The following is a 12,647-nucleotide window of genomic DNA, read 5'->3' as shown; positions in this document are numbered from 1 at the left end:
GTCCCCCCACCAACCCCCTCATTTTCCTTAGGTTTTCCAAAAATGCACACAATAGTAGCACAATACTTGAATATCCCATTTTTTATCTCTTTTAGTTTCAATGTTAGAAGGCCAGGCAAATTTTTGTTTTATAAATTTATTTTTGGTTGCACTGGGTCTTTGTTGCTATGCAAGGGCTTTCTCTAGTTGCAGAGAGCGGGGGCTACTCTTCGTTGCGGTGTGTGGGCTTCTCATTGTGGTGGCTTCTCTTGTTGCGGAGCACAGGCTTCAGTAGTTGTGGCACGCGGACTCAGTAGTTGTGGCGCACAGGCTTAGTTGCTCCTCAGCATGTGGGATCTTCCTGGACCAGGGCTCAAACCCATGTCCCCTGCATTGGCAGGTGGATTTTTTTTTTTTTTTTTGCGGTACGCGGGCCTCTCACTGTTGTGGCCTCTCCCGTTGCGGAGCACAGGCTCCGGATGCACAGGCCCAGTGGCCATGGCTCACGGACACAGCCTCTCCGCGGCATGTGGGATCTTCCCGGACTGGGGCACGAACCCACGTCCCCTGCATCGGCAGGCGGACTCTCAACCACTGCACCACCAGGGAAGCCCACAGTTTTCCTTTTTAATATTAATATTTCTTTAAATTTTTATAGAACAAGTGGAAAATCTATACAAATAACATTGCAGGGAAACATTATTTGTTGTGTATTGTTTAGTGGTATCCAAAGTTAATTTTTGCAAGTGAGATGTCATGTTGCTGTGGCATTACTGGCATAGATTATATGATGTTTGTCAATTTACAGGACACCGAGCTCCAAAGCAATTTCTTTTATGCTGGAGGCAGTTCAGTTTTATCTCTTTAAGGGTCTGCAGCATTAAAATGTTTTTAATTTCCTGTGATGCTTACTGATACAAAATGCCGGCGGATGATAAAATGGAGAAAGGCTATATGTCCCTGCTATGAATTTTGTGAAGCAGAAAGTTGGATCTGGATTTTGAATTTAGTATGAGGTTGACTTGAAAAGAAGTAAACCTTTTAGTCTGAGATAATTGTAGATTCACATGCAGTTGTAAGAAATAGTACAGAGAGACACTGGGTATACTTCATCCAGTTTTCCCCGATAGTGACATCTTGGAGAACTATCGTGCAATATCACAGCCAGAATATTGACGCTGAGATAGTTAATGAGAACAGTTTCATCCCCACAAGGATCACCCTTATTGCCCTTTAAAACCACACCCTCTTCCCTCTGTCTCGTGCCCCTCCTTCCAACCCCTGGCGACCACTAATCTGTTCTCCAGTTCTGTACTTCTGTCATTTTGAGGATGTATGAATGGAATTGTGTGGTCTGTAACCTTTCAGAGTTGGCTTCTTTTCACTTAATGTAATTCTCTGGCTATTCATCCTGGTTGTTGCACGTGTTAACAGTTTGTTACTTTTTTTTTTTTTTGATGTGGACCATTTTTAAAGTCTTTACTGAACCTGTTACAACATTGCTTCTGTTTTATGTCACGGCCCTCTGGCTGCGAGCCATGTGGGACCCCAGCTCCCCGACCGGGGATTGAACCCGCACCCCCTGCATTGGTAGGCAAAGTCCCAACCATTCGACTGCCAGGGAAGTCCCAACAGTGTGTTACTTTTTATTGCTTAATAGTATTCCTTAGTATGGCTGTACCACGGTTTATTTAACCATTTACCTGATGAAAGATACCTGGATCATTTCCAGTTTGGTTAGTTACAAATAAAGCTGTTGTAAAATTGATGTACAGATTTGTGTGTGGATGAAAGTCTTCATTTCTCTGGGATAAATGCTGATGCGTTTCTGGGTTCTCTGGTAAGCTGCATGTTCAGTGGTTCGTTTGTGTTTTAGAGAAACTGCCGAACTACCTGTACCATTTTACATCCCCACCAGCAATGGTATGAGTGATCCAGTTTCTCTCCATCCTCAGCAGCAGGTGGTGGTGTCACTCTTATTTTTGCAGTTCTGATAGGTGTGTAGTGATGTCTCATTGTGGTTTTAATTTGCATTTCCCTGATAGCCAGTGATGTTGAACATCTTTTCACGTGCTTATCTGCCAGTTGTATAGCTTCTTTGGTACAATGTCTCTGTGCTTTTGGTATCAGATCTACTCTTTGCCTAGATTCTGAAGACTATCTTATTTTTTTACTTCTAGTTTTCTGTTTTACATTTAAATCCATGATCCATTTTGAGTTGATATTTTGTATAAAGTGTCAGATGACTTAGGTTGATGTTTCCTTTTTGTTTTTCCTGTGGAGAGCCATTTGCTCCAGCAACATTTCTTGAAAAGATTGACTTCCCTCTGTTGTATTGCCTTTGCACCTTTGTCAAAAGTCAGTGGGCCATACTTGTATGGAGCTAGTTCTGGATTCTCTGTTCTGGTCCATTGATCCGAGTGCCTGTTTCTCTGACGATGCCACACAGTCTTGATTACTGTAGCTGTATAATAAGTCTTGAAATCAGGTGGAGCACTTTCAACCACCTTATTCTCCTTTTTCAAAATTGTTTTGGCTCTTCTGACACTTCTGCTTTCCACATGAACTGTAGGATAATCTTATTGATATCTACCGAAAAAACCTTGCGAGGATTTTGATAGGAATTTCAATAAACCAAGCTGTCAGTTTGGGGGAAATGGACATCTTTACCGTGAGTCTTACTATATATGAACATAGTATATCTCCTTTTTGTATTCATTTATGAGATGGTCAGTCAGGAGCCGCCACAAGAGGAGAGAGAGGAGAGGCTCAGGAAAATAAAGTTTATTATGTTTACAGGTCCTAGAGACAGGCATGGCATACAGGGCCATATGGAAAAACGCCAAGGTGGTCAGGAGGCAGGAAAGGGGAGTGCTTAAGCCATAGCCTTTATTGGGGTTTGCACGGGAAAGGCGAGGCAAGATAAACACCTTAGAATTGGCTAGTCTGAATAATTTCAGCAGGCTTTGGGCTATAGGAAGAGTCTCTCGTTGCGTGGTACCTGGTCCTGGGATGATGGAGGCGAAGAATATTGCCTCCTGAGGTATAAGGGCCAGATAGAGGAGGTATGGCTCTGGATTGGCGGGTTTGCATATTAAAGACATGCTCTCCTGGGCCTTTGCTACCTCTGAGAATTGGCTGGCCCTGGGAGGGTAGGGTCATTCTCTCCCCAGCCAGAAAGGTTTTTTTAAGATGTCAAAGCATCATATTGTACAGAAAATAAAATACACAGACACACACACACACACACACACACGCACACACACACACACAAATACATCTTTTCATTTATTTAGCTTGTCTTTGATTTTTTAAAAAACAACATTGTTTATATTTATATTATACATAACTTTGTCAGTCTAGTGGTGTCATCATTTTACCCATTCAAGTGAAGTATAGAAAACTTATCTCCCTTTTCAACATTTAACCTCCCTCATTTTTATATAGTTGTCTTAAATATATCCTCTAAATACATTTAGAACCAAATCAAGCATTTTCCTAACATTTACTTCAACCATCCAACATAACTTAGAAAACTTAATAGGAGGCGAAAAGCCTATTGTATTTACCTGTATTTTTGCCTACCATGTTTTTGCTTCCTTCCTAATTTTCCAAGGTTCTTTTTTTTTAATAATTTCCTTTCTCTTTAGAATACTTCCTTTATCTGTTCTTTTATGATAGGTATGCTGGTGACAAATTGCTGTTTTTGTAGGTGAAAAGAAAAGGCTGAACATTGTTAATTTCAGATGGGTTCAAGGTAATACTAGTGGATGATCAGTACGGGTTGAAAGAAAAGGAAAACTGTGTGTAGAAGTGACCTGCAAGGGCTAAAGTGATGTATATGATTCCTTTTTCCTCCTCAACCACTTTATATGGGGGATTCACTGTGTGTAAGGCAGTGGGTGGTGGGAGTTACACAAGGTGTTATCCGTGTACAGGGGAATACTACTCAGCAGTGAAAAGAATGGACTATGTATAAGCATAACAACATGGAAGAATCTCAAATGCATTATGCTAAGTGAAAGAAGCCAGACAAGAATGTATAGTATATGATTCCATTAACGTAAACTCTAGAAAATGCCAACTAATGACAGAAAGTAAATCAGTGGGAGGAGAGAAAGGTAGTGAAATGGAGGGATAACCAAGGGAACTTGAGGAAACACTTGGGGGTGTTGCTGTCTTGATTGTGGTGGTGATTTCACTGGGACGTGCGTATGTCAAACATATCTAATTGCACACTTTAAATATACGCAGCTCTGGAAATTCCCTGGCGGTCCAGTGGTTAGGAGTCGGCACTTTCACTGCCGTGGCCCTGGGTTCAATCCCTGGTCGGGGAGCTAAGATCCTGCAAGCCTCACGGATGGCCAAAAAAAATGCAGCACATTGTAGGTCAGTTGTAACTCAGTAAAGCTGTTCAGAAAAACCCACATCAACAAGCGTTCCTCCCATGCATGACTATTGTGCAGCTCCCTGATGTGCAACTCCAACTTGTCCACACTCTTGTTTTACAGTACGGGACCAGTAATTACATGCTGGGATGTTGTAGCATCGTCAAATTGCTCTGAAAGTTTTTAAGTGTTCAGTTTCAGTTTTTAAACTTTTTAATTTTTTAAAAAATTTATTTTATTTTTTGTTTATTTATTTTTGGCTGCCTTGGGTCTTCATTGCTGCGCACGGGTTTTTTTCTCTAGTTGTGGTGAGCGAGGGCTACTCTTCGTTGCGGTGCGCGGGCTTCTCATTGCCGTGGCTTCTCTTGTTGCGGAGCACGGGCTCTCGGTGTGCGGGCTCAGTAGGTGTGGCTCACAGGCTTAGTTGCTCCGTGGCATGTGGGATCTTCCCAGACCAGTGCTTGAACCCATGTCCCCTGCATTGGCAGGCGGATTCTTAACCACTGCTCCAACAGGGAAGCCTTAATTGGTTTTTAAAGTGAGATATAATTGACATGTAACATTGTATTAGTTTTAGCTGTACGACCTAATGTTTTGATATATGTTCAATTTAAAAAGTTATATCTTGTCACAGTAAGAAATCATCTTGTTTGTGCACCATGTTTTCAGTTGCACGCACTGTTTCGGAGCAATGCTTCACACTATTTATATGCAGTTTTTTCCCATCTCATTCTATATGTATCATTCTGAAACCGTTATACCCTGCTTCATGGTCACAGTATCATTTGATTAGCCTGTGTTCTGGGGTATACATTCTGGCATGGAGCACATGGGATTTTCTCAGCGTGAGTCCTAGGAAATTAACTAGATCTGATAAAACATGCTGCCGGATTTGGAAGTGGATTACAGTGGAATGTTGGTATAATGTTGCCCCTCTTGTAATTTTGAAGGAATCACTTAAAAGTTTCATGCAGTGTAAGAATTTTTCAAACTGGGGTGCGCTGGAGCATCCCAGGGATCTGGCATGGGAAAATCTGTGTTCAGATTCTGGTTTCCAAGTGGACTGGATGGCATGGGGGCAAGCTGCTGCAACTCTCTCAGCCTAGGTTTTTTGGCTTTAAAGATAGAGCAACGGTTTCCTCACAGAAGATTGGCGATATAGTGAAAATGCTTGGTACCTGATAAGTGCTGTAAGTCGGTAAGTTTATTTCACTGGGTGTATTTGTATCTTCGTCTGGGAGAGTTACTGTTTTTTTCCCTTCAGGAATAAGGCCCGTATATTGAAAATAATTTGGAAACCAGTTCTTAAAAATGCAAGGTGAGTTTTGTAGAGTGTCTTGCCTGTTACATATAGGCTAAAGAACCAAGAGATACACATGAAATAATATACTTTTTCCCTCTCTTTTCAGGCAGTTACTCTCTTAACCGAATTAATTAGGGAAAACTTCAGGAACAGCAAATTAAAACAGTGCCTTTTACCAACCCTGGGGGAGCTGATCTATCTTATAGCCACCCAGGTAAGATTGTCTGGTTAACTCTGTTGTTCTTTGATGTGTTCTGACATATCATGGCGGATATCAAAATCAAAGTTTTTTGATTTTGCCCCTTTGAGCACACCTAAGGAGTTTAGGAAAATTTTTACCTCTGGAGGAGAGAGGCTCTCAGTGTCTTTCTGACTCTTCTTCTATCTCTCCTTGTCTGTCTTCCCTCTCCCCCAGTGCCTCTTTTTCTTTAAAGTGTAGGAGATTCTCAGGCTGTATTTTAAAACCAGTGGACCAGAGTCCCCAAAGTACTTCCTAGGTTGCTGCCATCTTTGACTCCTTGATGCAAGAGGGTCCTGTTGGTTCTCCCAGTGTAAAAGCGCCATTATTATTTAAAACACTATGTGTAAATATAGCTCTTAACATGGCATGAGAATTTGTGACTGCAGAATTGGACCTCTTATATTTCGGAATATATTGAATAGATATAGATAAATTATGAGTTATTCATTTCATGTGATGCTCTGAGTGTTTTAATGAGCACCAGTGAGTTACAAGTTAATCAAAAGCTCTCTCCTTGTACTTATGTTTTGCTTCTAGAACTTGCTTAAATGTTATATAACCTGAGTATCCTTAGTATCTAAATTGACTTTCTGGATGATCATCATTTTAAGGCAATTAACTTAATTACTATAAAACATCAGTATTTAAAATCATTTAGTTCCATGCTTAGTATTGATAGCCTGTACCGCAAATCTCACCTCCTTAGTCTTCGTTTTCATAAATGTCTTGGCTCTTCCTGGCCCTTTACATGTCAGAATAAATTTTGGAATCAGATTGTCCAGTTCTGAAATCATCTTTTGAACCCTGCATTGACTATACAGAAATACTGCTGTCTTTGTGATTTTGAGTCTCCTAATGCATGTTCGGGATTGTACTGCATCTATGAGGAAAGTATTAGCACATTTATGATATGTTGTCCTTTAATGCACACAAAAATGGTGTTTTCATATATTTATATTAAAAGATTTTTCATTTAAGTCATTTAAATTATTGGGTTGGCCAAAAAGTTCGTCATCTTAACAGAAAAACCCAAATGAACTTTTTGGCCAACCCAATATATTTCACTCATAAAGCTTTTGTACATTTAGCTTGGCTGAGTTTATTCTCAGGTAATTTTATATTTTGAAGAGATAACACACTCATGAAACTAGAAAACTTGGAAGTATAGTAAGGTATACAGAGAAGGGTCTCTTTTCTATTTTTGTCCCCCATCTGTGTAGTTCCCCAATAAATAACCATTACGATTACTTTCTTATATTTACAGCATTAGTTTTGCACAAATGAGTGATTAGAAATGTAGATTCTTACTTTGTCTCATTTTATATAGCAAGTAGAGCAACATTTTTCACTTAATAGTTATACAGTATTAAAAACAGTGTATGGCGATACATACACTGGAGCTATTTCTTAATAATTAATATGGATGTCTTTCTCAGTTAGTACTTAGAGCTCCCTCCCTCCTCCTCTTGCACTGGAACATTCTCTTGTGTGCTAAGTTTTGTGAAAGACAGTTTTCCTTGCAGTTCTTCGGGGGTGGGGCTGGAGAGTTTATATTGATTTTACTCTTACCTTGGGCCCTGGAGGCCTTGACATCAAAGCTCAAATTTACCAAGTTCTGCAGGCCCTCAGAATAAAAGCAAACTTCAGTGCTCTGTTTAGCCCTTCATGCTTGCAGCTAATATTTGGCTTGATTATTCTTTGTTTTGTGTCAGCTCTCTGAGGCATTTTAAGGATACAGAATAAAACTGCTTTCCTTAGAAGAAAGGTCAGGTATCTCAGACCACAGGAAGTGTGGTCTGCCATCTTATCATGGGTGGAAGTCTAGTCCAGTTTTTGGGGGGGGGGGGCATGTGTCCCATTTTTTATTTTACCTTTCCCCCCAGCTTAATTGAGGTATAATTGGCATACCATAAACTGCACACGTTTAAAGATTAAAATTTGATCAGTGCTAATATATGTATACATCTGTGAAACCATCACCACAGTCAAGATAATGAAAATATCTATCGCCTCCAAAAGTTTTCTCAGCACCGTTTGTTACCCCTCCCTCCTGCCCCTCTCCCCACCCCCAGGCAACCGCTGATTGCCTTCTGTCATATAGGCTAGTTTGCATTTTGTAGAGTCTTATATAAATGGAATAATGCAGAATCATATTTCTGTTGGTTTCTAAAAGTAGATCTAGAGAATCATTTCCCTTCGTTCTCACTTTAATTGGATGTAAGCTAGGCTGTTTTAATAAAGGGATGATTCTGTGGCCATGACATTTGACCACATTTTATGATAGCAAACCAGAAAAGGAAGTTATGTCCCTGGACCCACACAAATCACTGATATTTCATGAGATGAGGCTGTTTGTGGCGTTGTCACTTAGCATATAGGTAAACCTTAACATCTCAGGTCAGTGCTGATGTAGTGAGACTGACCTGAAGTGATCTATGTATACGCACACACACATACGTACATACATGCATATCGTATATAACGTAGACACCTAAGTCCTGTCCTTTTGATTCTCTGGTAACACCCTAAGGTTATAAGCATGAGAACAGAAGACCAGACTGTGATTCTGACGAGGATATTATGAGGCAACACATTTATAGTTTATGTATTTTTTTTCCTGACTTTTGTCAAGGATACATATCACATTGAGGCCAGGTATTCTTATATTTTGTCCTTTTTGTCCAGCCCATAATCATTTCCGGATGATCTCCTTGCTTCACTCTTGTGTCCATTGAAGTCTTCCCCAGACATCAGCCAGAGTGAGCCTGTTAAACCCATGAGACTCTGCCGTTGTCACTCCTCAGAGCCCTCCCATGCTTCCTGTCTTCCCGGTTGTCACAGCTAAATCTCCAGTTACCTTCTGGGCTCTTGTGAGCTGCCTCCCCAGTCCCCATATGACCTCTGCCCTCACTACCCTCTTACTTGTTTCCTCCTCCCAGGCGCACTGCCCTCCCCTCAGTTCCCTGAAACCCCTCGTACCCTGATCCTGCCTCCACACCTTTGCATTTGCTGTTCCGCTTGCTTGCATTGTTTTCCCCCTAGATGTTTACAGTTTCTCTCTGTTCACGTGGATCCCTGCAGAGAGCCTTCTCCTGGCCCTGAGCAATGTGAGATGGAGCCTCTCTGACTACAGTCTTCCTCTAACCCCTTAGCCTGCTGTGCTTTTCTTCCTTTTTTTTTTTTAATTAAAAAAGTTTTTTTATTGAGGTATAGTTGATGTACAATGTTGTGTTTAATTTCTGCTGTACAGCGAAGTGACTCAGTTTTTTATATATATATTCTTTTTAATATTCTTTTCCATTATGGTTTATAACAGGATATTGAATATAGGTCCCTGTGCTATACAGTAGGACCTTGTTTATCCATTGCTATGCTTTTCTTTATAGCGCTCATCACTATCTTGACTTGTTTATTTTGTTTAATGAAAAAAAGACTTTGTCCCCCACTAAATACCATTAAGACAGCTTGCTCACAGCTGTGTGGCTATTGTTTAGAAGAGTTCCTGGCACACAGTAGGTGCTTTTTTCCACTCATGAACTGCACCAAGGCCAATGGGACTGGAGGGGAATGAGCAGGAAGCAGGGCTGCAGAGACTGGCAGGGACGTGACCATGGAGGGCTCCTCGGCCAAGTCGGATGCCTGGGTCTTGATCCTGAGAGCAAGGGGAAGCCGATAAAGTTTTAAGAAGGGTAAGGGTGTCATCTGATTTAAGTGCCACAAAGATGACTCTGCTTTATAAGTGGAGAATAGAGTGGAGGATGGTAAGAGAGGCTTCTGGATCCTAACGGACAGTAAGTGAAGCAGGAGCAAACTTAGGAGAGGAGTGGGCATTTCAGAAAAGAGAACGTCGATAGGGCTGAATGTCCAAGAAAGGGAACCACAGAGTCCCCTGGCTTGAGTGACACGAAAGTCACCGGTAACCCAAAAAGAGCTGTTTCGTGTATTTATTTATTTAATGTGGAGTGAGTGAGGCCGAAGAAGTCAGACGGCAGCGTGTTGAGGATTTAGGGGGAGGTGAGGACACTTGAGGAAGTGAGCGTAAAGCTTAGGATGGTTATGGGAAAGAGCGGAGGGGCGAGGGGCTGTTGTGAGAATGGGAGACAACAGGGGGCCAGATCAAGCTGGCGGAATAGAAGGACGTGGAGCTCACCTTCTCCCACAAAGACATCAAAAATACACCTCCGGGGGACTTCCACTGCCGGGGACACGGGTTTGATCCCTGGTCGGGGAACTAAGATCCCACATGCCACGTGGCCCAGCCAAAAAAAAAGAAAAACATCTACATGTAGTTCTCACGGCACATCTGAAAATGGGAGATGACAATGAGTCTGTTCTAGTGGAAATGGAAGGGGTCCCGTGGAGATAGGGCATCGAGCACTTAGGAGAAATAAGGGATGGTCCAGACCCTAGTGACCCTGAAGAAAGCAGGGTGAGAACGGGCTTGTGAGCCCACGTGGAAGGGGTGGAGGAGCCTGTCCTGCTGTAACCACTGGGTATGAGCGGCAGCTTGCTGCAGGTGGAGGTGAGGTAGTAGTTCCTCTCTCATCACTTTCATGGTCTCGGTGGAGGAGGAAAAGTAGGTGAAGTGATGGCAGGGCCACGGGATTGAAGTACTGTGGTCCTGTAGGAGAGGGAATTGGTCAGAGAGAGAGATGGGCCTGGAGAGTGACGTGGAAGGTCCCTGGGCTTACTGATCCTAGGTCCTTTGTGGACTCTGTGTTCTTGGTGTCACCCTTCCAAGAGCCCAGCTGTCTGAGCGCAGGCCTGGAGAAAACAAGCCACTGGCTCCCTCTAAGGTTGAGTTTCCCCAGGCCCAGGACAAGGGCACTCCAGAGGGTGAGGTCATTCAGGCCTTTGGCAAGAGTGATTAAATGATAGACCAGGAATCTAAATGGCTGTCAGGGAGGGTTGGGGATAGACTGGGGGAAAGAGAAGGGGTGGGGGAGGGGAGACGGGGAGCAGAGTCCAGTGATGTTAAGGAGAGGTTGTGGTGGGCCTCTTGAATAAATGAGCTGGAAGGGAGGAAAGTTGTGTTTGGAAGTTGAATTGGGTGCTGAATTCGCGATTTTTGGGCTGGAGCAGCTCTGGATGGTAATGTCTAAATTATGACCCTATGTGCAATTCCATGATAAAGGGTACAGTTTTAATGGGTCACAATTCTCATCATGGGTATTAAATACTTTTGGATCAGTAAGGTACCAGTTCTAACATTTGGACAATCTTAAAGAAACATTCTAAGCAGAGCTGAATTTCTTCTGCTATAAAAAGATTATTGTTTTTCACTTTTCTCTGTGGCCCCTGGTTTAGTTTGTGATTTCATTTGATAGGTTCCAGGAGTGTTCTAGCGGTTATCTCTCTAATTTGGTTCTTCTGTGAAAGAATTTTTCCTGATGTCATTAAAATCAGTGTACCCGCTAATCATAATTGCTGACTTGTATTGAGCTTTGTCTTGCTAGGTAGCATCCTGAGTTTTACTAGTTCCTGTGGATTATCTGGAGATATTACTCAAAGCTGTGCGTTCTGTGCTTTCCAATCGTTACAGATAATGTCATACCTTTTAGGTAGGAGTAGCAGTGGAATGGTTTCTCTATCGACCAGGTCATACTGTCATTTCTTAGTTCTCTCCATCTAGCTACTGCTGAGGGGATCTTATCAACATCATATACAACATAATGAGAAACAGAAGAAATACCTTGTATGTACAGTGCAGTAAAAGACCCCCTCATCAGGTCATAATTGTCAGGCTGTACTTTCAATAGAATGTTAAGAAGTTTTAGGTAGTTTGTATATATGAAACCGAGCCTTTTTCTTGAAAGGGTTAATATCTTTTGTGCTATTAGCTTCACTGCCTTTCCTTCCACTTCATTTTAGGAAGAAAAAAAAAAGAAGCCCCGAGAATGCTGGGCTGTTCCCTCGGCTGCATACACGGTGCTAATGAGGTGCCTTCGGGAAGGGGTAAGCCTCCTTTGTTGTCCTCTGTAGACGCTTGCAATTGTAATAACCCTGCAGGCACTGTGTGAGGATTGTAGCCCGCAGCAGTGCAGGAGCCTGTCAACCAAGCAGTGTACTGCTCCTGAATTTAAGTAATGCCGACAAGCCACTGTGAGCCAGGGACCTACAGTGGATCCAGTGTAAAAACGAACTCACTCTCATTCACTTGTTTAAATGTCTTGCTTTTTAAGAGGTGATAGCAAATATCAACAACCTAACTAGTTCTCAACAACACATACTTAATCCTCCCCTCTCTTTTAAAGTTATCAATACAACAGTTTAACAGGCAAGGTGTATGCAGAGAATTTTCTGCGAACCTCAACATCCCTGTGATTATCTTGTCAGGTTGCCATTTTGTGGTTCAGAAACGGGGAAGCTGCCACTAGTATCTGTTGATTTTAATATTAAGTAGTAATTATTATGTGATGTGGGGTTTTTTTTTTTTTTTCAATTTATTCACATCCCTTCTCATGCTATTGTTAATGGCTGAAAACCAGCCAGCTGGCCAAACAACCAACCTGAATACGTAGCTCCTGTGTGTAATTGTGTAGAGGATTTAGTAACTGACCTAGAAGGTTGGCATTTTTCTGTTTGCTTTAAACCTTGACATTGTTTCACCCAAGGCAGAGCCATAAGCTAAAAACATTCCTTAAGGAATGGAAAAAAACACATGTCAGAATAAACATCTTTCTTTTGAGTTCATTACTTCATGCGTTATATGGTAATGGAATGATGTCCCAAGTGT

At 41.9% G+C, this 12,647-nt stretch overlaps 1 protein-coding gene across 7 annotated transcripts in view; it reads left to right on the top strand.

The window, feature by feature from the left end:
- Positions 1 to 12,647, top strand: part of ULK4 (unc-51 like kinase 4) — a 530,371-nt gene that overhangs the window by 84,300 nt on the left and 433,424 nt on the right. For all 7 annotated transcript variants that reach the window (XR_004352053.1, XR_004352054.1, XR_004352055.1 and 4 more), the window contains 2 exons: positions 5,777 to 5,884; positions 11,783 to 11,866. Coding sequence is in view for 4 of the 7 variants with exons in the window: in XM_032647445.1 (XP_032503336.1) it covers positions 5,777 to 5,884; positions 11,783 to 11,866 (192 nt within the window). In the remaining 3 variants the exon portion in view is untranslated. The remainder of the gene's footprint in view (positions 1 to 5,776; positions 5,885 to 11,782; positions 11,867 to 12,647) is intronic.

This window comes from Phocoena sinus, chromosome 11 (genome assembly GCF_008692025.1).
Source record: "Phocoena sinus isolate mPhoSin1 chromosome 11, mPhoSin1.pri, whole genome shotgun sequence".
In the NCBI taxonomy this organism is placed as follows: domain Eukaryota; kingdom Metazoa; phylum Chordata; class Mammalia; order Artiodactyla; family Phocoenidae; genus Phocoena; species Phocoena sinus.
This window is presented reverse-complemented; position numbering and strand designations above follow the sequence as displayed.